The sequence below is a fragment of the Sorex araneus genome, chromosome X (genome assembly GCF_027595985.1).
Source record: "Sorex araneus isolate mSorAra2 chromosome X, mSorAra2.pri, whole genome shotgun sequence".
Lineage (NCBI taxonomy): Eukaryota > Metazoa > Chordata > Mammalia > Eulipotyphla > Soricidae > Sorex > Sorex araneus.
Window position 1 is genome coordinate 141,016,958 of NC_073313.1, and position 21,201 is coordinate 141,038,158.

The window sequence follows — 21,201 nt, forward strand, 5'->3', positions numbered from 1 at the left end:
AGTCTCGCGCCGGGGGCCGGCGCTGTCTCGCGAGCCCCCTCCACGAGCCAGCCAATGGCGTTGGCTGCTGGCGCCGCCCGCCCGCCTGGTGCAGAGCGCTGGGCGCTGTGAGCGGCGCTGCCATTTAAAGGGGCCGCGACCCCTGTCCCCGCTGCTAGGGAGGGAGGTGGAGAAGGAGCGCGGGGCCGTTCGCTGGCTGCAGTTCTAGGCTTGTAACCGGTCCACGAACCCTGCCGCAGGTAGGGGTCTGGCCCGAGGAAACCGAACCGAACCTCTGCTGGCGGGATCTCGCCGTAGCCGGGAGTGAGAAGAGGTGGGGGGGGGGGTCTAAGGAGAGATCGTAGCTCCAAAATGTCTTCCTGTAAATGCCTAAGGTGGGGGGTGGGCAACAGGAGGAGGAGGACTGGGGAGCAGTAGGGGAGGGGGACGGGTCCGAGGAAGTGCAAGACCCGGGAAGGTAAGGGGGGGCTGGTGGGTAGGTAGGGCAATGTGTGGGTGCGAGGGGAATGGACCCCGCGCCGGGGGGGATGGGGGGTGGGGCCAGTCCGGGTGGGTGAAACTGAAGGGCTGTGGGGCTTCAGGGGGGTGGGGAGGGGGAAGAAGGCGGAATCGCGGGGGCGGGAAAGGCTCCGGGTGGCGAGAGCTCCGAGGGACTGGAAGGGGGCGTTCAGCCCGAGTGGGGGGGCGGGGAGAAAAGGTAAGGGGGGGAGGGGGGAGAGAGTTGCAGTTGGGTGGGGGGGCGGGCAGCCGGTTGGAACTACGGGCTCTGGATGAGAGTGGGCAGCGGGCCAGGCCTGGGAATGCCTCTCCCCACAGGGGGCGCTGTACGTGGGTGGGGGGGGAGTGGTCATTTTGGCTTGCAGCCCGCGCTGGAGCAATGCGCGGTGGAAACGCTTGGCGCTTGCTGCGGGGGCTCCGGGGGAGAAATTCGAGTGGATGATGGGGTGTGTCCCGGGGCTTCGCTAGGGAGAAATGATGCGGTGGAGACCCCCCCACCTCTCTTGTGCGCCCGCTTCTCCCTCTGCAGCCTTCGTCCAGCCGTCCCCATGGACCCCGGCGATTTCCCCAGTCCGTTCGACCCTTTGACCCTGCCGGAGAAGCCGTTGGCCGGAGACCTTCCAGTGGACATGGAGTTTGGAGAAGATCTGCTGGAATCCCAGACCGCCCCGAGCCGCGGCTGGGCCCCCACTGGCCCTTCGCCCTCCGCGGGAGCCCTCGACCTGCTTGATGCTCCTGCCGGCCTGGAAAAAGACCCTGGAGTTCTGGATGGAGCCACTGAGCTGCTGGGGCTCGGGGGGCTGCTGTACAAAGCCCCTTCTCCCCCGGAGGTGGAGCACAGTGCCGAGGGGGGCCTGGTGTGGGGTGCCGGGGAGCACGCGCTGGAGCCTGGACCAGCCGGCCAGCCGCCCGAGGTGTTGCCCCCTGACCCAGGAGCGGGAGCGAATCCCTCCTCGCCAGAGGGGCTGCTCGAGCCGCTCGTCTCCGATTCCCCAATCACCCTGCAGTCTCCCCATATTGAAGACGACGAGAGCACTTCTATGGCTCCAGGGAGGAAGGGCTCCTCGGGGCAGGACGAGGAACTCCCCTCCCAAGGGCAGCCACAGAGCCCCAATGCCCCCCCCAGCCCGTCAGTGGGAGACACTCTGGGGGATGGAGTCCGCAGTTCCCAGACCAAATCTGGAGGTCCTAGCCCCTCTGCGCAACCTTCCTTGCCAGGTAGGTTGCCCGACCAAATGGAGAACGAAGGTGGGATGGATTAGGGTGACCATTTGTTTGGGGGAGAAGGGAGTAGAGGAGGGCTAGGTAGAAGAGCGGTGGTATTTTTTTCTGGGTAGGGGGTTCTGAGGCAGAAGTGGGGGTGAAGGTAAGGGAAAGTGGCTGGGGGAAGCTTCATGCTCGAGGGGGAGGAGGAGGGGAGGGGGGAATAAGTGGGTTTGCTTGTGGAGGTTCCCTTTTCTGGACCCCCCCCTCCAGTGGGTGTTTTGGTGGCAGGGTTCTTCCTTCAGAATTTGGGGGGGGGGGGAGAACACCATGCTTCCGGCTTCTAAGCGCTTTCTTGGCGGTGTTTCCCGAGATAACAGTGGGCTTCCTGAGTTTGATAAATGATAACTAGCTTGGGAGCCCCCCCCCCAGCAAGCAGGAGGCCTTCAGGGCCTAGGATTGTGTGTCCGATAAAGGAGGACCTAGACCCGAGACGCTTCCATCCCCTCCCCCAACTCCCCCCCCCCCTCGCTGCCTAGTGATGTGCCTCTCCCAGCTTGTGACCAGGGTCTCAGGGCTTATATAATCAGTCCAGGAAACCAACCCGTACAGGAATGCTTCTTTTCCCTCCGGGCAACCTTGGGATGGTTGCATTTGGGGGCGGGGGCGGAGGCGGGGTGGGGGGAGACTGCAAAATATTTGGTTGAGAATAGGAATTCTCCGTGAAAGGTGAGTTATCTGTATTTCTTGAACTTTTTTGTTATGGGCACCGAGAGCATAGGAGAAACGATTTGGATTTTCTGAGGCTTTTTTTGTGTGTGTGTGTGGTGGGGAGGGGGCGAAGCATTCACTGTACTTCCCTTCCTTTAGTACAGGGCTTGAGAAAAAAGCCTCAAGGAAAGCCACAGGCGGTCAAGTTTGCCCTACTCCTGGTTGGAGCCCATTATTCCCCAGGGATCGAGGCAGGGCTTGGGCCCAATGAGGGTGTGGCGGCGAGGGCAGGCTGCAGATTTAAGCGGCTTTCTGCTTCCTTTGCAGGAGATGGCCTGACGGGGAAGGCTACGGAGAAGCCACCTGAGAGGGTGAGGCGGGGGAGGGGAAGGGAAGGCGGCCGGTTCCCCCTGTAGCTCTGGGAGAGAGAAAGGGAGAGAGAGAGAGAGAGAGAGAGACCCCTCTTTCCCCCTCCCAGATGTTGTTCTGCGGAGCGCGTGTTGGAGAGGTAGTGGGCGGAGGGAGGGCGGGCCGGAGGAGCTTTGTGTCTCCCGAACCCAAAAGTCCAGCCTCGTTGGCTCCCCTCCTCCCTGCTAGGGGCTGGGGCCAGGGGGGGTCCCTCGTCTCCCTGCCCCCTCCCATCGCCTGATCCCCACCCAAGCCCCCCCCACCCCCCACCGCCCGCCTGCGCGACACGCGTGCAGCTGGCCTCTTGGCTGCTCCAGGGTGTCAGTTTTCCGCCGTCCCCTGTTTCCAAGGTGCAGAAGAGGAGTGAACGCGTTCGGCGGGCAGAGCCTCCGAAACCCGAGGTGGTGGATTCCACCGAGAGCAGTGAGTAGGCCCCGCGCGCACACACAGAACCCGGGACTCCCGGGGTGTGGGGGTGGGGGGGAAGAGCCGGGAGTGGGATGTGGTAGGCCCCGGGGCTCCCCACTCCCCCAGCCCCTCCCCGCACCGCCCCGCAGCGTGGAATGCCTGCCCTGCTCCGGGTTGGCATGGGAACCAGGGCCAGTGCGGGGCACTTGAACACAAGAGCAGCGAGAACGGAGTCTCCCGTTTCACTGCCGCCATCCCCACCCTCGCCGGCCTCCCTGCAAAGGGCTCGCCTCCGTCTTTCCCCTCTCTCTGCGGGAGATCGGGGTCCCCACCGAGAGAGATAGGGATTGCCAGCGGCTTAGGACACCCCCTGGGGATCACTGACCTGGGGGCGCCGGGGCCAGCGATGCGGAGGGGGGTGGGGTGCGCGGGTCTGCCTTGAGACCTGGCCCAGAAGCTTCTGTCTCAGGGCCCCCTCCCTCCCGCCCTCCCCCAGTTCCAGTGTCCGACGAAGATTCTGACGCCATGGTAGACGACCCCAACGACGAAGATTTCGTGCCCTTCCGGCCTCGCCGCTCGCCTCGCATGTCCCTCCGCTCCAGCGTGGCCCAGAGGGCAGGCCGCGCCTCGACAGCCACCAAGATGACGTGCGCCCACTGCCGGACCCCGCTGCAGAAGGGCCAGACGGCCTACCAGCGCAAGGGGCTGCCGCAGCTCTTCTGCTCCTCGTCCTGCCTCACCACCTTCTCCAAGAAGCCCTCCGGCAAGAAGACCTGCACCTTCTGCAAGAAGTAAGGAAGGTTCCCCTCGCACGGGCCACTTGTGGGCTTGGCAGGGCGCAGGGACTTCCCCTCCCCCCACAGCAGGTGGCAGCACCGGGCAGCGGGTGGGTGGAGGGGGTGGAGGTCAAGGCGGCCGCGGCCGAGAGGGCCTCTCACACCTGTTCCCCTCGCAGGGAGATCTGGAACACCAAGGACTCGGTGGTGGCGCAGACTGGCTCCGGGGGCTCCTTCCACGAGTTCTGCACCTCGGTCTGCCTGTCCTTGTACGAGGCCCAGCAGCAGCGCCCGAGTCCCCAGACGGGCGACCCCGCGGACGCCACCCGGTGCAGCATATGCCAGAAGACCGGAGAGGTGAGGGGGCTGGCGCGGGGAGCTCGGTCACAGAGCCCGGACGGCCCTGACTTGCTGCCCCTGAAGCCGGGGGTGCGGCAGGGCGCGGGGCGGGCTGGCGGCCACCCCCGGGGGGGCATATTGACGCAAAGAGCTTCTCCAGGATGCGTGCAACTGGCCTTCCTTGGCACCCCGGATCTCGCCAGCAAGTCGGCAGGCTCATGTACAGGTTGAGGGGTCCCGGGGCCCACGGTCTGGTCTGAAGGCTTAGGGTGAGGCCGGGTGGGCCGTCCTTGGCGGTGGGTGGTTGGCGGTCGGGCCCCAGCTCAGGGGTGTGTGTGTGTGTGTGGCAGGTCCTGCACGAGGTCAGCAACGGCAGCGTGGTGCACCGGCTCTGCAGCGACTCTTGCTTCTCCAAATTCCGGGCCAACAAGGGACTGAAAACCAACTGCTGTGACCAGTGTGGGGCTTACATCTACACCAAGACCGGGAGCGCTGGCCCTGAGCTCCTTTTCCACGAGGGCCAACAAAAGCGGTTCTGCAACACAACCTGCTTGGGGGCGTACAAGAAGGTGGGGCCGAGGGAGTAGTGTGTTTTTTTAGAGGGCTGTGGAAGGGGGTGCGGTTCTTGGGTGATAAATAAACGTCCCTGATGGGTCAAGGGCCGGGAGGAATAAAGCAAATAAAGGGGGCTTCGGTTGTATCTGTTATGTTTTCTCTTTAAAGCTGGCTGGTGGATACACAGGTCTTTGTTATATATCATCACTTTTTTTTGTATGCCTGAAAAACTCATGTTTTAAACCTTTAAAAAAATAAAAGCGAAGGGTCAAATCCAGCCTCAGCCTCTCCTTCCCCATCCTCACAGAAAAACACACGTGTGTACCCATGTGTCTGGTGCAAGACCCTGTGTAAGAACTTTGAGATGCTATCACATGTGGATCGTAATGGCAAGACCAGCTTGTTCTGTTCCCTGTGCTGTACCACCTCTTACAAAGTGAAGCAGGCAGGGCTCACTGGTAGGTGCAAAGCCCTCTTCTCTGAGACCCCCTGCTGGCTTCCTTTCTGCCTCCCATATTCCCCTCTTCTAAAGTAACTCCTGGTGCCCGATAGCGGCCCCGACTACATCTTCCCGTGGATTTCCTGTTCCATCTCTGCACTGCCTCACACCTTCTGTATGCGTTCTCTCTCTCTCCCTCCCTCCCTCCCTCTCCCTCTCTCTCCCCTCCTTTCTTGCTCCCTTTCTCTCTATGCCCCAGGCCCTCCCCGACCCTGCAGCTTCTGCCGCCGCAGCCTCTCTGACCCCTGTTACTACAACAAGGTTGATCGCACAGTCTACCAGTTCTGCAGCCCCAGCTGCTGGACCAAGTTCCAGGTACTCCAGACCCTGGACGAGGGATAAAGGGTGTGTGGCGACAGAGAGAGGGTGTGAGAATTGGGGTAGGTAGGTCTGGGCAGAGCCGAGAACGAGCCTGGATTCCCCACGCCCCCACCAGCACACACCTCGTGCCCCTCCCTCCTTACTTGTCTTCCTTCCCTCCAGCGCGCAAGCCCTGAGGGGGGCATTCACCTGAGCTGTCACTACTGTCACAGCCTCTTCAGTGGCAAGCCTGAGGTCTTGGACTGGCAGGTAAGACCACCCCGCCCCGCCTCCTGACCCTCCACCTCTCACCACATCTTGCCACAGGCCCAGTCCTTTGTCTGAAGGGGCCCTTGCGCTTGGCGCTGGGCAGATCAGCTGCCGCAGCTGTGCCCTTCCTTCCCCCCGTCTCCGTGCTCCCCACATTAGGACCAGGTGTTTCAGTTCTGCTGCCGAGATTGCTGCGAGGACTTCAAGCGTCTCAGGGGTGTGGTGTCCCAGTGTGAGCATTGCCGGCAGGAGAAACTCCTGCACGAGAAGCTTCGATTCAGTGGGGTGGAGAAAAGCTTCTGCAGTGAAGGTAAGGGGCAGGCCGGGAGGGGGCAAGGGCCTTCTGCTTGCTGCCCGTCTGGGGGACTTGGAGTGTGACAGGCCACTGGCCAGAGGGACTGGGTGCCCTTGGGACCCGCTGTGGCTCAGGACCCTTTCCTGTCTTTGCGTCCAGGCTGTGTGCTGCTCTACAAACAGGACTTCACCAAGAAGCTGGGGCTGTGCTGTATCACGTGCACTTACTGCTCTCAGACCTGCCAGCGCGGGGTCACGGAGCAGCTGGACGGCAGCGCCTGGGACTTCTGCAGCGAGGACTGTAAGAGCAAGTACCTGCTGTGGTACTGCAAGGTAAGCGGGGCGGAGTGGCGGGAAGGAGGGGGCGCAGGTGGTGGCAGTGCTGCAGTCAGCGGAGGCAGCTGCTGGGGCTGGAGCCATAGTACGGCAGGCAGGGCATGTGCCTCGCCGGCAGCTGACCTGGGGTTCAATCCCTGGCATCCCCAGTGCCCCCCCCATGCTCCGCCAGGAGTGATCCCTGAATATAGAGTCAGGAGTAAACCCTGAGCACCTGCAGGCTGTGGCCCCAAAGCAAACAAGAAAAACAAAACAAAACCTGGGGCTGGAGCGATAGCACAGCGGGTAGGGCATTTGCCGTGCATGCGGCCCGACCCGGGTTCAATTCCCAGCTTCCCATATGGTCCCCCGAACACCTCGAGGAGTAATTCCTGAGTGCATGAGCCAGGAGTAACCCCTGTGCATCGCCGGGTGTGACCCAAAAACAAAAAAAAAAAGGAAAAACAAACAAGATCGTGGGCCACTCTCGCCCCCTCTCCGGGGGAAGCAGCGTGATCTACCCTAGGACAGAAAACCCAGCCTGTTTCAGAAGAACTGATCTAACCATCTCTTCGACACCCCAAGGCCGCCAGGTGCCATGCCTGTAAACGCCAGGGGAAGCTGCTGGAGACCATCCACTGGCGCGGGCAGATCCGTCATTTCTGCAACCAGCAGTGTCTGCTGCGCTTCTACAGCCAGCAGAACCAACCCAACATGGACACACAGAGTGGGCCTGAGAGCCTCCTGAATAGTAAGTGCCCAGGTGGGGGGTGGTGTGGGGGCACCCTGTCTGTTCCAACGGGCTGGCCTCTCTGTCGCCTCTCTGGTGTCTCGCACGTTGGCCCGAGTTTCTTGTAGTTCTCTATTCTCTTGTAGTTGGCCGAACTCTCCCATAATTGAGGACCGATACTGTTCCAAGGTTCTTGGAGTGTGCTGTTGCCTCTTTGCTCTAAGAGGGGCCGTTTTAGGGAGGATGCGGCACAGCAAGCAGGGGGTGTCTCTGGTTAGGTTTCAGAGAGGAGGAAATCAAAGCATAGGCTCCTGTGTGAGATTAAGGGGTGACTCAGGGCTGCAGACTCCTAGGGCCGTCCACGTGGAAGGGCTCACGTGCTCGACTTGTGGAAGCTGCTGTCGTCGCTCAGGCTCCAGCAGGGGCTTTTCTTGGTCACCGGGATTGATTGGGGCTTTGAGAAGACTAGGCTTGAGGTGTGGCTGGCTACAGGAGGGGAACTTCCCATTAGGTTGACCTCTCCATGTAGTTCCCTTGGAATGGGGGGGGGGTGCGGAAACACCCCGCACGGGGTGCTGGCCTCTCTGATGATGGCATTCATTTGTGTGGACCTTCAGGTCAGTGTTCTGAGTCAAAGCCCCAGACCCCCGTGCAAACCAAAGTGGAGAATAGCAGCACAATGAAGAGCTCGGAGGTACAAGTGAACCTGAGCAAGGTAGGGCGAAGACCGGGCAGGGTGCGTGGTGGTCTCAGAGGAAGGTCCACTGTCGTTGCTGACATGCGGTGTTCTGTGTAGATCCCTACAAAGACCCGCTTGACTTCGGCTGTTTCCACTCCTCCACCACCTCCGCCCCCACCCACCCCCCGCAAGAACAAAGCTGCCATGTGTAAGCCCCTGATGCAGAACCGGGGGGTCTCCTGCAAGGTGGAGATGAAGTCCAAAGGGATTCAGACAGGTGAGCTAGGGTCCCTCAGCACCCAAGATAATTCTCTCATGCAAGGTCACCCTCCCTGGACCAGGAGTTGGATGGTGGTAGGTAATGGTGGATGCCTACGATGGTGGTTTCTGGCTTGAGGAAAGTTTTTGGAGGGGTAAAGAATTGGACCTCGGGGCTGGAGCGATAGCACAGTGCGTAGGGCGTTTGCCTTGGCACGCGGCCGGCCTGGGTTCGATCCCAAGCATCCCATACGGTTCCCTGAGCACCGCCAGGAGTAATTCCTGAGTGCAGAGCCAGGACTAAGCCCTGTGCATCACCAGGTGTGACCCAAAAAGAAAAAAAATTGGACCTCACGTGGCAGGCTCTCAGTGCCTATTCCTGGCTCTGCTCAGGTATGCTCAGGAGGGACCCGTGGCAGAGCACACAGGCAGCTTATTCACTCTACTATCTCAATAGCAATCGGAGGGCAGTGAGCACACAAGTGAGTGCTCTTGGGATGATAGGCAAGCACCGGACCCCGGGTCAGACGTGAGCCATCTCTCAGGGACTCAGAAATTCCCCCGATTTGTCGTTTGTAGAAGAGTGGAAACCACAAGTGATTGTGCTGCCAATCCCAGTGCCCATCTTTGTGCCAGTGCCTATGCATCTGTACTGCCAGAAAGTCCCGGTGCCTTTCTCAATGCCTATCCCGGTAAGTGGCCCTGCCCAGCCCCTTGGGGGGGGGGCCTTGCTCTTCTGCCTTCCGCCTGTCCGTGGCCCCTCTCCATGTGCCAGTGTGGGTTCTTGTCATTTCTTGGAATTCGTGCCTCCAGGTGCCTGTGCCTATGTTCCTGCCGACTACTTTGGAGAGCACAGACAAGATCGTGGAGACCATTGAGGAGCTGAAGGTGAAGATCCCCTCGAACCCCTTGGAGGCCGACATCCTGGCTATGGCAGAGATGATTGCAGAGGCTGAAGAATTAGACAAGGCCTCGTCTGACCTTTGTGGTAGGCTCTGGGTGGCGGTTATGAGGGAAAAGTGGGAGGGGGAGGGCTCCCATTCTGTCTGGAATACTCCCATTCCCATTCCAGTCTTGGAGGCTGGAGAGGGCCATTGCTGTCTGGAGACTTCATTGGGATCACCTCCCTCCCTCAAGGTCCTGTGAGGACACTAGGACAGGAATTGCAGTGACAGAACCTGTCTCTGCCTCCTCAGATCTTGTGAGCAACCAGAGTGCGGAGGGACTTCTAGAAGACTGTGACCTGTTCGGACCAGCTCGAGATGATGTCCTGGCCATGGCTGTCAAGATGGCCAATGTCTTGGATGAACCTGGGCAGGACTTGGAGGCGGATTTCCCCAAGAGTGAGCACTCCCAAGGCATGCTGACTGAGTATTGTTACTTTCATTATCTCAGAAAGGGGGGCGATTCTTGGGCTGCTGAGGTGACCACCCGAAATAGTGCTCCTGAGAACCCTGACAGAAGACACACTCTCTGATTGACACTGAAGTTTTGTGTTGGTGTGTGTCTCTCTGTTTTTATGTGTAACTATGGTTTAAAAAGACACGGAACATGGGCTGGAGGGATACAACAGTGTGTAGGGTGCTTGCCTTGCATGCAGCTGAACCGGGTTCGATCCCTGGCCTCCCCCGTGGTTTCCTGAGCCCTCCACGAGTGATTCCTAACTGGGGAGCCAGGAATAACCCCCTGGTCATTGCCTGGTATGCCCCCAAAATAAAAAAGTAAAAAGGCACGTAACAGGAAGTACTATTGAAACGATTTTTCAGCATATGGCTTTATAGCGTTAAGAACATCACCTTGTTGAGAGTGGCTATAGTTTTGGTACCTCTTGAGTATGTTCTTGGTTCAGTTTTGCCAGTTTTGTGGACTCTAGTGATGTTGTCGGGGAGGGGGGTTCTTCTTGAGTAAGGTGGGCAAGTAGTAGGGGTCGGGTTGGTACATGACTGGGTTGAAAGCTGAAAACACTGATTTCTTCTTCCTTTCCTCTCGGGCAGATCCTTTGGACATTAACCCCAGTGTGGACTTCCTCTTTGATTGTGGCCTGGTGGGACCTGAGGACGTGCCTACTGAACAAGAGCTTCCCCGAACCATGAGAAAGGTGAGGGGAGGGTTGCTGGCACCCAGGGCTTAGCTTGCCCCTCTCTCTGCCACCGAGAGTGCTGAGGTGCAGCCTAACTTGGTGCTCTCACAGTCTGAGGTCACCAGCACTGCCTGGGTCTGGAGGTTGTGCTGTGAGACCTCGCTGTGTTCAGTCTCTCAGTCCCCTTCGCACGTCCGTGGAGACCATGGCCTTAACCTCTGCTGCCTTCCTCTTCCTCCAGGGCCAAAAGCGGCTGGTGCTTTCAGAGAGTTGTTCCCGGGACTCCATGAGCAGCCAACCTAGCTGCACGGGACTCAACTATTCCTATGGAGTCAATGCTTGGAAGTGCTGGGTGCAGTCGAAGTATGCCAACGGGGAGACCAGCAAGGGGGATGAGCTGCGCTTTGGTCGTAAGTCCTGGGCCGGGTCTGGGGGGAGGGCAGGGGGGAAGAGGAGCAGAACTGGGCTGGAGCTGCAGATATCTGGGCGCGAAACCGATTCCCTGGGAACATGGGAAGGAGTTGTGGGAGAAAGGGAGAAAATGCTGGTGATGGGGAGATGGTACAGCGGGGAGGGTGTTTGCCTTGCACGCAGCCAACCCGGGTTTGATCCTCGGCATCCCATGTAGTCCCCTTAGTACTGTCAGAAGTCATTCCTGAGTGCAGAGCTAGGAGTAACCCCAGCACATCTTGGTGTGGTCCAAAAAACCAAAAAGAAGGGGGCTGGAGCGATAGCACAGGGGGTAGGGCGTTTGCCTTGCACGCAGCCGACCTGGGTTCGATTCCCAGCATCCCATATGGTCCCCTGAGCACTGCCAGGGGTAATTCCTGAGTGCAAAGCCAGGAGTAGCCCCTATACATCACCAGGTGTGACCCAAAAAGGAAAAAAAAACAAGAAAATAAGATAGCGTTCCTTTTGTAAGCATGCCTTACAAAAGCTGGGAGGAAGGGGCTCACGGGGTGGGCTGGTAGGGGGGTGGGCTGGTAGGGGTGGCGCACTAGGCAGTACTCGATGAAATTCCTGCCACGACATTTTCATAATCCTGTGCATCTTCATTGCAGCCAAGCCTATGAGGATCAAAGAGGATATTCTGGCCTGTTCAGCTGCTGAACTTAACTATGGACTTGCCCAGTTTGTGAGAGAAATTACCCGGCCCAATGGTGAAAGATACGAACCTGACAGCATCTACTATCTGTGTCTTGGCATCCAACAGGTACCCCCTGGCACCCTGCCTTACTTTGCCTCACTCTCAGCGTGGAAGGCAGGGTTCCCCTACCCCCACTCTGGTTATGTCTTCCTTACCCTGGGCCCGGCAGTTTGCCTTTTGTCCCCTATTCCAAACAGGACATGGGAGGTCCCTAATTTTCTAAATTCAAAGCTGCATCCCTGAGGCCGTTGAGCAAGGAGCACTGTTCTCCAGGTACCCCGGTATAATCCTCAAGTCCATTCTGGGAAGGGGAGGAGTGGGAAGTGAGATTCTTTGAATGGTGGATTCCCCTGGGGAGAAGTCAGCTTCGCCAAAATCTGACGGGGAGAACTGGGCTTATGAAGAGGCAGATGGAATAGCTCTCCAAACCTCCTCCTTGGTAATTCGAATTGGATCTCTGCCTGGGGGAAGCGTTGTGGGGCACTGTTTCCCATCATCTTCTAATAATGATTGAGGCCACCATGCCTGGGATCCACAGTGTCACTGTCTTTCATTTAGGACCTAGTACTGAGTTTTCTGCCTCTGTGTGTGTGTGTATGTTTGTGTATTTCTTTTCTCAGTACTTGCTGGAAAATAACCGAATGGTGAACATTTTCACGGACCTTTACTACCTGACTTTCGTTCAAGAACTCAACAAGTCTCTGAGTACCTGGCAGCCCACGCTCCTCCCTAACAGTAAGGGACAGGGACCTTGCACACCCGCCCCGTGTCCTCTTCTCCTCCGTCCTGGAAGCCCAGGACTCGAGAGTCTGAAGGCGCGAGTATGCTCTGTTAGTGGGCAGGGCTGAGAGTGCCGAAGAGCTGGGAGCCTGTTCTCAGACCAAGACTTCAGTCCAAAGAGCCAAGACAAGAACTGACGGGTGTGGGTTGGGTTGGGAAGGAAAGAGAAAGGGAGAGCTGTGCAACTCCTCAGGGTTTCCGTCTAGACGCCTGGAACCTGAGCACAGTGACAGGAGCTCTGAGAACAGGTGCAGACCAAGGAGGGCAAGGTGTCAGGGGCTCATGTCTAATGCCAGGGGGAGTCGGCACTCAGGGGCCAGACCTGTGGGCTTTTGGTCGCCTCTCACTCCTGACACTCCTCTCTCCTTGAAACATTGCAGATACAGTGTTCACCCGGGTGGAGGAAGAGCACCTCTGGGAGTGTAAGCAGCTGGGGGTCTACTCGCCTTTTGTCTTACTCAACACCCTCATGTTCTTCAACACTAAGTTCTTTGGGCTGCAGACAGCCGAAGAGCACATGCAGCTCTCTTTCTCCAATGTGGTGCGGCAGTCCCGCAAGTGTACCACCCCTCGGGGTACCACCAAGGTGGTGAGCATCCGCTACTATGCGCCCGTCCGCCAGAGGAAAGGGCGAGGTACGAGACTGCCCACTTGACACCAGCCCCGTTGCTCGCTTGCCCCAGCTTCCCTGTCGTGTCTGAACTGCCAAGGGGACCCCGCTTCTTTGCCATGCGCCTCCCTGTCCTGCATTCTTGTGTTTACGGAAGAGGTGGAAGCTTCCCATTCTTTTTTCTGATGGGCAATGGTTGTTGTATACATATGTGGTCATCAGGCTGCCATTTCAGGCTTCTTCTGATCTCAAGGCAGATTGCTTGCTTGTTCACCCTTTTGCTTTAAGTATTTTTTTTTATTTGCTTCCCGGGTCACACCTGGCAATGCACAGGGGTTACTCCTGGCTCTGCACTCAGGAATTACTCCTGGCAATGCTGGGGGACCATATGGGATGCTGGAAATCGAACCTGGGTTGGCTGCGTGCAAGGCAAATGCCCTACCCGCTGTGCTATCACTCCAGCCCCACACCCCTTTTTAAAAATATTTTTTCTTTTTTTTTTGTTTTTGGAACATACCAGGCAGTGCTCAGAGCTCACTTCTGGCTCTCTGCTCAGGGATCACTCCTTGTGGGGGGTTGGTGGGCTGTAGTATGGTGCGAGGGATTGAGCTCGGCTTGGCTCCTTGCAAAGCAAGTGCCCTATCCACTATTCTCTCTCTGGCTCTTTCTTTCTGCTTTTATTTGGGGGGGCTTGTTTTTGGGGCCATAATCAGCTGTGCTCAGGGCTTACTCCTGGATTTGTGCTTAGGAATTACTGCTGGCAGGGCTTAGGGAGTGACATGAGGTGCCAGGAATCAAACTCAGGTCAGCTTGCAAGGCAAGCACCCTACCACTATACTATCCTCTGGCCCCTCTTTTTGTTTTTGGCTGCAGTGGTGGCGCTGGGTATCGAATGCTGGACTCCACCTGCCCCATTCCATCATGCAAAGCATGTACACTAGCCCTTGGAGCTATCTCTCTCTCCAGTCTTTATCTACATTTGGGGGTGTTTTTTTGCCATAGCTAGTGGTGCTCAGGGCTTACTCCTGGCTAGGCTCTCTGGGATCACTCCTGGTGGGGCTCAGGTGACCGAATGTGTGCCAAGAATTAAACCCAGGTTGTCCATATGCAAGACAGGTACCCTATATGAAGGTTTGGGGAGGGTGGAGTCATTGCTGTTTGCTCTATTTCTAAAGGTGAGTCTTGAGTCTAACTTTTCAGTAAGCTCTGTCTTCATTATTATATACTTGAGGGGCCAGAGAGACAGTAAGAGTTAAGGTGCTTGCCCTGAATCCTGCTCCTGGTTAAATTCCTGGCACTACGCACCACATATGGTTTCTTGAGCACCACCAAGGATTACTTGCATGCAGACGAAGGAAGAGCTTCTGGGCATCAGGGAAGGCTGAGCAACACAGGGTATTCTCTGTGGGGAATGACTGACTCCTCTTTCTTTGTTCCTTGGTGAGACTGTTTTGTTTCCTGAGATCTTCACCCTATGCCCTGTAACTGCCCTTGGAGCAACTCATTGAGCCTTAGGTTTTTTTTGTCTTTTTGGGTTATACCCGGCGATGCACAGGGGTTACTCCTGGCTCAGGCATTCAGGAATTACTCCTGGTGGTCCTCGGCGGACCATATGGGATGCTGGGAATCGAACCCGGGTCGCCCGCATGCAAGGCAAACGCCCTCCCCGCTGTGTTATCGCTCCAGCCCCTGAGCCTTAGGTTTTGCTTTTACCAAGTCTGAGTTACTTTCTTGTGGTTCAGACACAGGCCCTGGGAAACGAAAGAGAGAAGATGATGCTCCTATCTTAGAGCAGCGTGAGAACCGCATGAACCCCCTGCGCTGCCCCGTCAAGTTCTATGAGTTCTATCTCTCCAAATGGTGAGTTGGACTTAGGCAATGTGGGAATGGCACAGACGGGGAAACTCGAGGCCTAGTCTCAGCCATGGCACTTATCTTTGTCCACCCATCCCTCCCCGCCCCTACCTGCCAGTCCTGAAAGCCTCCGGTCACGCAATGATGTGTTCTACCTGCAACCCGAGCGATCGTGCATCGCGGAGTCGCCTCTCTGGTATTCCGTGATTCCTATGGACCGCAGCATGTTGGAGAGCATGCTTAATCGCATTCTTGCCGTGCGTGAGATTTACGAGGAGCTGGGCCGTCCGGCGGATGAAGACCTGGACTGAGCCCTCGCACCCGCTGACACCAACTTTCACACCGTTGTCTGTCCTGTGACCATGCCACCCGAGGCCCCTGGCCCAGGAACCATCAGTTTTGAAGGGCCCTCACTGCCCTTTTCTGCACATCCATTCCCTGCCTTCCCTAGGAACCTCTGGCTTTTACCTCTTTCCATACCACTTGACACCCACAGGGCCCCCGTCCTCTGCGCTGAAGGGGGCTGGTCCCACCGATGGGCAAATCCCCAAGTAGGCCATTTTTGATGTTTCAGAGTGAAAGCCCTTTTCATGGGGCATACTCGGGGTGGCGTGCTCCTAGCTCTCACCATCCTGTTGGTCTGGGGTTCCCAACGCATCCCATGTAAGTGAAATCCCTTGTTCCTTGGTTTGACCAAGGGAACAATCCAGCTGCCTTCTCTGTGCCCGGTCTCTTCTCCGCTCTTCCCTTCCTCACGCTGTTCAGTGGTCTGCGCTGAAAGGGATAAAAGTAATGAGGGGATCCTTTACTTAAAACACAGAGCTTAGCCCGCCCTTCCTGTGACATCACTGGTTCTTGGAATCCCCTCACCTCCTCGTTCCCCTTCCTCACTCACCCCTGCAAGCAGTCACTCGTTGGTGCTGCAGTTAAAAGTTGCTTTTGTTCTCCCTCAAGGCAGAGAATGACTTTAAATATGGGGAGTAGATTTCTGTCCCCTTGGTATGTGTCGTCCCTCTCTGCCGTGTTAGGTTGGCATGAGCCCTGGTGTCAACATGCATAGCCTCCTCTGTAACTGCCTCCCTTTAGTTCAGTGAACAGACTTCCCAAGGCAAAAACTACCTTGGGCTGGGGCTTGCTTGCCCTCTCTTGTTCTTTCTTCCCTTTCCTGCCCTCTCCTGCCCCCCATCGTAAGAGCTAGGCCAAGTCTGGGGCCCCTGGGTCATGCTGGATCTTATCTGTGGTCAAAAGAAAGGTTTGAGGGGCTGTGAGCTTGGGTCCTGCACCCACGGCCCACATCTTGTGTGTCCCCCATCTTGCCCGTGTACTTCCAGAAAGTGCAGAGTGTCTGGCAGGGGAGGGGGGTTCCCAGTTTCCCTGTTGGCTTTGCTGTTTCCCTGCCTCCTTCTTTGTGTTTTTATAACTGTCCTCAGTTTAGCCACTGTTGAAATTGTACATATTGTTCTGAGGTGCCTGGCCTGTCCCTTCAGTGAGCCATGCCCACCCTTGTGTTGTAGTGAGAAGCTGTTGTCACGACTAACTTGTCTCTGAAAATTGTTTGTTTCCAATAAAGAGTTCAAATGGCCTTTTGTCTGCGCCCAGAGACGGAGGGCAGGGAGGTCTGGGGAAGTGAGAGGAGCAATGCTGGGTAACTTCATTTCTCAGGGGATAAAGAAATGAGGTGTTCATCTCAACTGGAAAGTCACTTTTGTGTCACTGACAGAATCCACTGGGAACTTGAACTGGTTTTTTTTTGGGGGGAGGGGGGTGTTGAGCCACACCCAGGTGTGCTCAGGGTTACTTGTGCTCAGATTGTTCCTGGCAGGGCTCAGGGAACCATATGGGGTGCTGAAAACTGAACCCAGGTTAATTGCATGCTAAGCAACTGTCCTGCTCACTGTACCATCTCTCTGGCCCTTTTGGTTGGTATTTGAGCCACACCCAGCAGTATTCTGGGATCACTATTTTTTATTTTTTGCTTTTTGGGTCACACCTGGCCATGCACAGGGGTTACTCCTGGCTCTGTTACTCAGGAGTTACCCCTGGCGGTGCTCAGGGAACCATATGGGATGTTGGGAATCGAACCTGGGTCGGCTACATGCAAGGCAAACGCCCCACCTGTTGTGCTATTGCTCCAGCCCCTCTGGGATTACTCTTGGCAGGATTCAGAAACCTTATAGTTTTGGGTTTAGAACCCAGGTTGACTATGCAAGGCGAGCACCGCTGCCCACTGCGCTCTGTCCAAGCTCCTTTTAACATTTTTGGGTGAAATCCTACCTGGCGATGCATAGGGCTTACTCCTGGCTTTGTGCTCAGGGATCACTCTTAGCACAGAGGACTGTATGGGGTGTCAGGCAGTTATTCAGTTGCTTGAAAGGCAACCACTTTCCCTATTGTATCTAGTCTGCTTTTAACATTTAACTAGGGCTCACAGCCATTAGCCATCAGTTCTCTGGGAACTTCAGGGCCCTCCCCTGCTTCTGAAGCTCTCAGTACTTAGCCTAGTGATACAGACTGGGGTGGGCACACCGGAGCTACACATGGGGGTGCTTGGGGTGCCATGCAGTAACAGGGTTTGAACTCAGCCTTGCACATGATAGGCCTGTGTGGTACATGAGGTATATCCCCACCCCCAGGAATGTGGTCCTTAGCGTAACTTGTTTCCAAATAAGGGGAAAAACTTAAAAGCCCTCCATTGAAAGATCTGCTGTGTTTCACGTCATAGATTATAGACTTAATTTCCCCGCCTTTCTTGGGAGGGTTCTTGGGCCACATCTGGTGCTCAGGGCTTCCTCCTGGCTCTGTGCTCTGTGCAGTGTTTGGGGGGACCATGTACAGTGCTGGAGATAGAATGGGTCAGCTGCATGCAAGGCAAGTGCCTCAAGTGCCTAAACTTAAGAATTCCTCAGACCCAATCATATAATTCATCGAAGAAAAAGTTTTGTTTTTTGGGTGTTTTTTTGCTTTTTGGGTCACACCTGGCGATGCACAGGGGTTACTCCTGGCTCTGCACTCAGGAATTACTCCTGGCGGTGCTAAGGGGACCATATGGGATGCTGGGATTCGAACCCGGGTCGGCTGCGTGCAAGGCAAACGCCCTCCCCGCTGTGCTATTGCTCTAGCCCCCGAAGACAAAGGTTTAATTAGACTGGATCTGATCCAGCAGATTCCTAGGTTATAGGGAAGACATATCAAGGTACAGTTGGTGCTAAAACAGAATGAAATAAATGCTTTGTGTGGGCTAGAGAAAGATCAAAGGGAATGATCAAAGCATCCGTGCTTTGCTTGTCAGAGGCTTGGATTCAATCCCAAGCACCACCTCGTCACCTGAACACCATCTGGAATGGCCCCTGAGCACAGAGCTAGGGGTAAGCTCTGAGCACTGCCAAGTGTAGCCCCCAAACCAAACAATAAAAATGAATTTCAGTGCTAGGGAGATAAGTCAAATGGCTGAAGGGGAAGGGCTGGAGCGATAGTACCCTTGTACCTGGCCAACCCAGTTTCGATCCAGGCATCCTGGATCTCCGAGCATCTCGAAGAGTAATTTCTGCGTGCAGAGCCCAGAGTAACTCCTGAGCATCACTGGGTGTGAACCAAAAAAGCCATAAAATGGCTGCAGGGGAGACCTTGGTTTGATTTCCAGCACTGCTGGGTGTGACCCAACAAAAAGAAAGCTTGACACTGAAGGTCAAATCTGTAGGCTGGCTGGTGGGGGATTGGGGAGGGGGAGGGAGGGAAGATTGCAACGAGACTCAGGTTTCTAGCCTTGATCAGAAACCATTACTAATGGGGGGCGGGAGCGATAGCAAAGCGGGTAGGGCATTTGCCTTGCATGCGGCTGACCCGGGTTCGATTCCCAGCATCCCATATGGTCCCCCGAGCACCGTCAGAAGTTATTCCTGAGACACCTAGTAAGATCTCGGCTGGGAGGATGACTTCAAAGGCTATAGCTCAGGCCTTGCACCTGGGAGCCTGGGGTTCCATCCCCATCAGCACAATGGTCCCCCCAGTGAGTCTAGGCAAGAGGACAGCATCTAGGTGTGGCACCCCCAAACAAAAAACAAAAAAGCCAAGATCTTAGAAAGACAGGCTTTTCGTTTTGTTTTTATTTTTCCCAAGGATGGGGTGGGGTGCTAAAGGAGGTTGTAACAGGACTTTGTTTTTTTTTTTGGTTCAAGGGGATCAAAACCAGGAATTCTCACACCGTGTGAGAGATGCAAGGCACATCTCCACCAATGAGCTTCATCCCAAGCCAACAAGATTTTTTTTTCTTTTTGGGTCACACCCAGCGATGCTCAGGGATTACTCCTGGCTTTGCACTCAGGAATTGCTCCTGGCAGTGCTTGGGGGACCATATGGGATGCTGAGATCTGAACCCGGGTCGGCCGCGTGCAAGGCGCTGTGCTATCGCTTTGGCCCCAGCAACAAGATTTTGAATACTGAGACTCCTTTGTGCAACATAGCATAACAGAACACCCAAACTTGAGTTTTTAAATAGAGCTCCGCCACTAAAATTTTGGCAAGTCTGCGGATTTTATTATCACCTGAGGAATGTGTTCAGATTCTTCTCTGACTTTTTTTCCCAGAATTGTTGCAAAGGTCAGCTGAGAAAATGTTGCCATATAGTCTTGGCAGTTGGGAATATCTTCTGAGGCTTAGAAGACAGTGTTAACCCAGATTTATCAAGCTAGTTTTTTGGATTTAATACAATTAAATATTGCAAAATGACCACCGCCATAGTTAAAATTAACACTTCCATCTCTTCACATAATTATTCTTTTGTTTTGGGGGGGCACACCTGGTAGGGCTCAGGGCTTACTCGACTCTGTGCTCAGGGGTCACTCCTGGCAGGCTTAGGGGGCCATATGTGGTGGTGGGAATTGAACCGGAGTCAGCTACAATGCAGGGTAAGCTCCTTACCTACCCCATGAATTATCTTTCTGGCCCTTCACATAAATCTTAATCATTTCAGATGTTATCTCTTAACTATTTTACAGTATTATTAATTATATTCTCTATGAGGTACATTAGATGCCCAGAACTTGCCTCATTTAAAAAAAAAATTTCTTTTTGGGTCACTCCTGGCTCTGCACTCAGGAATCACCCCTGTCAGTGATCAGGGAACTATATGGGATGCTGGGAATTGAACCCGGGTCGGGTGCGTGCAAGGAAAACGCCCTACCCGCTGAGCTATTGCTCCAGTCCCGAACTTGCCTCATTTTATAATTTGGACGTTTGTACCCTTTGACCAGAATCTTTCTATTTTCTCCACCCCAAGCCTTAGTAGCCACCATTCTCCTTTTTGTTTCTATGAGTTCAGCTTCTATTTGTTTGTTTATTTGTTTGTTTTATGGGCCACACCTGGTGGTGCTCAGGGTTTACTCCTAGCTCTGCACTCAGGAATCACTCCTAATTGTGCTCAAGGGACCATATGGAGTGCCAGGGATAGAGCCCTGGTCAGCCGTGTGTGAGGCAAATGCCCTAACTTCTGTGCTATCACTCCAGCCCTGGCTTCAACTTTTAGAGAGTCCACAAATAAGTGAAATGTATAATGCATGGGAAGTGAACTTAGATGTCAGGCGCCAAGGACTCCTAGCTCTGCGAGTAGACAAGATGCCTCAGGAAGACTGAAGGGAGAGAGTACACGACCGTAACAATAGGACCTTGAAAACGTGTCCTGTTAACCAGAAGGAGGAACTAAGGGGGTGGATTCAGAGAACTAAAAGCCCCCTCCCCCCAAAAAAACATGTCAACTGTCAAAGGTAAAAGCCCCCAATGAGAAGCTGTCCACAATCCCAGAGCAATAGAAACCTATTAAATGTGCCTTCTGAGGCCACAGAGACAGTACAAGTCAGTTGCTTGCTTCACACTTAGCCACCCTTGGTTCCGCATGGGGTCCTCTGGGCACTGCCAGGAGTGATGCCTGAGTCCAGAGCTGGGAGTAAGCTCTGAGCACTGCCTGATGTAGCCCCCAAACTAAAACAAATAGGTGACTTTTCTATCCCCAACCTTTTTGGTTTGGCAGGCTTTCGGTTGTTGTTATTTATTTTTCTACAATGAGGTGGTTGTAGCCCTTGGGAAAAATAATAGGCCTATGTCACTTTAGAGCCACGGGGCCACACCTGAGGTTCTTTGGGAAGGACACGCCCTGTCAATAATGAAACTCAGGACACATGGCCTTGAGAGGTCTCCCTGAGCCCCATGTGGCTTCCTCACCTTCCATTTTTGGAAGAGAGAAACATCTGATGTCATTTCCCCTTATAGATTCTACCCTAGACTCTGTCCAGCCCTGTACAAGTCAGTAAGGATCTAAAGATGAGTAGGAATTGGGGTTCGCCCTTGAAAAGTCTGTAGTTGGATAATGCGGGCCAGGATAGGGACAGGGGTGAGGCAACTGCAGATCTTAGGGTACAAACTTTCAGAATGTACCTGTTCTTGGGGATCATGCAAACACAGGCCTGCACCTTGGTGCCTGGATTGTCTTGCTCCA

At 55.3% G+C, this 21,201-nt stretch overlaps 1 protein-coding gene across 7 annotated transcripts; it reads left to right on the plus strand.

The window, feature by feature from the left end:
• Window positions 1-99: 99 nt before the first annotated feature.
• ZMYM3 (zinc finger MYM-type containing 3) lies at window positions 100-16,296 on the plus strand. Of its 7 annotated transcripts, none has more exons than XM_055122066.1 (25): window positions 100-239; window positions 1,028-1,716; window positions 2,740-2,783; window positions 3,171-3,243; window positions 3,725-4,019; window positions 4,184-4,361; window positions 4,694-4,912; window positions 5,206-5,356; window positions 5,597-5,712; window positions 5,881-5,967; window positions 6,127-6,277; window positions 6,422-6,594; window positions 7,162-7,327; window positions 7,924-8,021; window positions 8,103-8,262; window positions 8,823-8,935; window positions 9,057-9,231; window positions 9,440-9,601; window positions 10,238-10,341; window positions 10,565-10,733; window positions 11,385-11,536; window positions 12,091-12,205; window positions 12,631-12,885; window positions 14,603-14,720; window positions 14,833-16,296. In XM_055122066.1, the coding sequence occupies exons 2-25, from the start codon at window positions 1,047-1,049 to the stop codon at window positions 15,023-15,025; spliced, it is 4,137 nt and encodes a 1,378-aa protein (XP_054978041.1). In that variant the 5' UTR covers window positions 100-239; window positions 1,028-1,046; the 3' UTR covers window positions 15,026-16,296. The 7 variants fall into 7 exon arrangements, with proteins under 7 accessions (XP_054978041.1, XP_054978046.1, XP_054978045.1 ...); XM_055122071.1 differs by having other exon boundaries at window positions 9,440-9,586; XM_055122070.1 differs by having other exon boundaries at window positions 3,177-3,243.
• Window positions 16,297-21,201: the final 4,905 nt, after the last annotated feature.

Bases quoted from the DNA above. Each gene is read 5' to 3' on its own strand.
- ZMYM3 (XM_055122066.1), top strand. From the start codon at position 1,047: ATGGACCCCGGCGATTTCCCCAGTCCGTTCGACCCTTTGACCCTGCCG. The intron at 9,602-10,237 runs GCATGCTGACTG...CCTCTCGGGCAG, and splicing joins CAAGAGTGAGCACTCCCAAG to ATCCTTTGGACATTAACCCC. The intron at 12,886-14,602 runs GTACGAGACTGC...CTTGTGGTTCAG, and splicing joins CCGCCAGAGGAAAGGGCGAG to ACACAGGCCCTGGGAAACGA.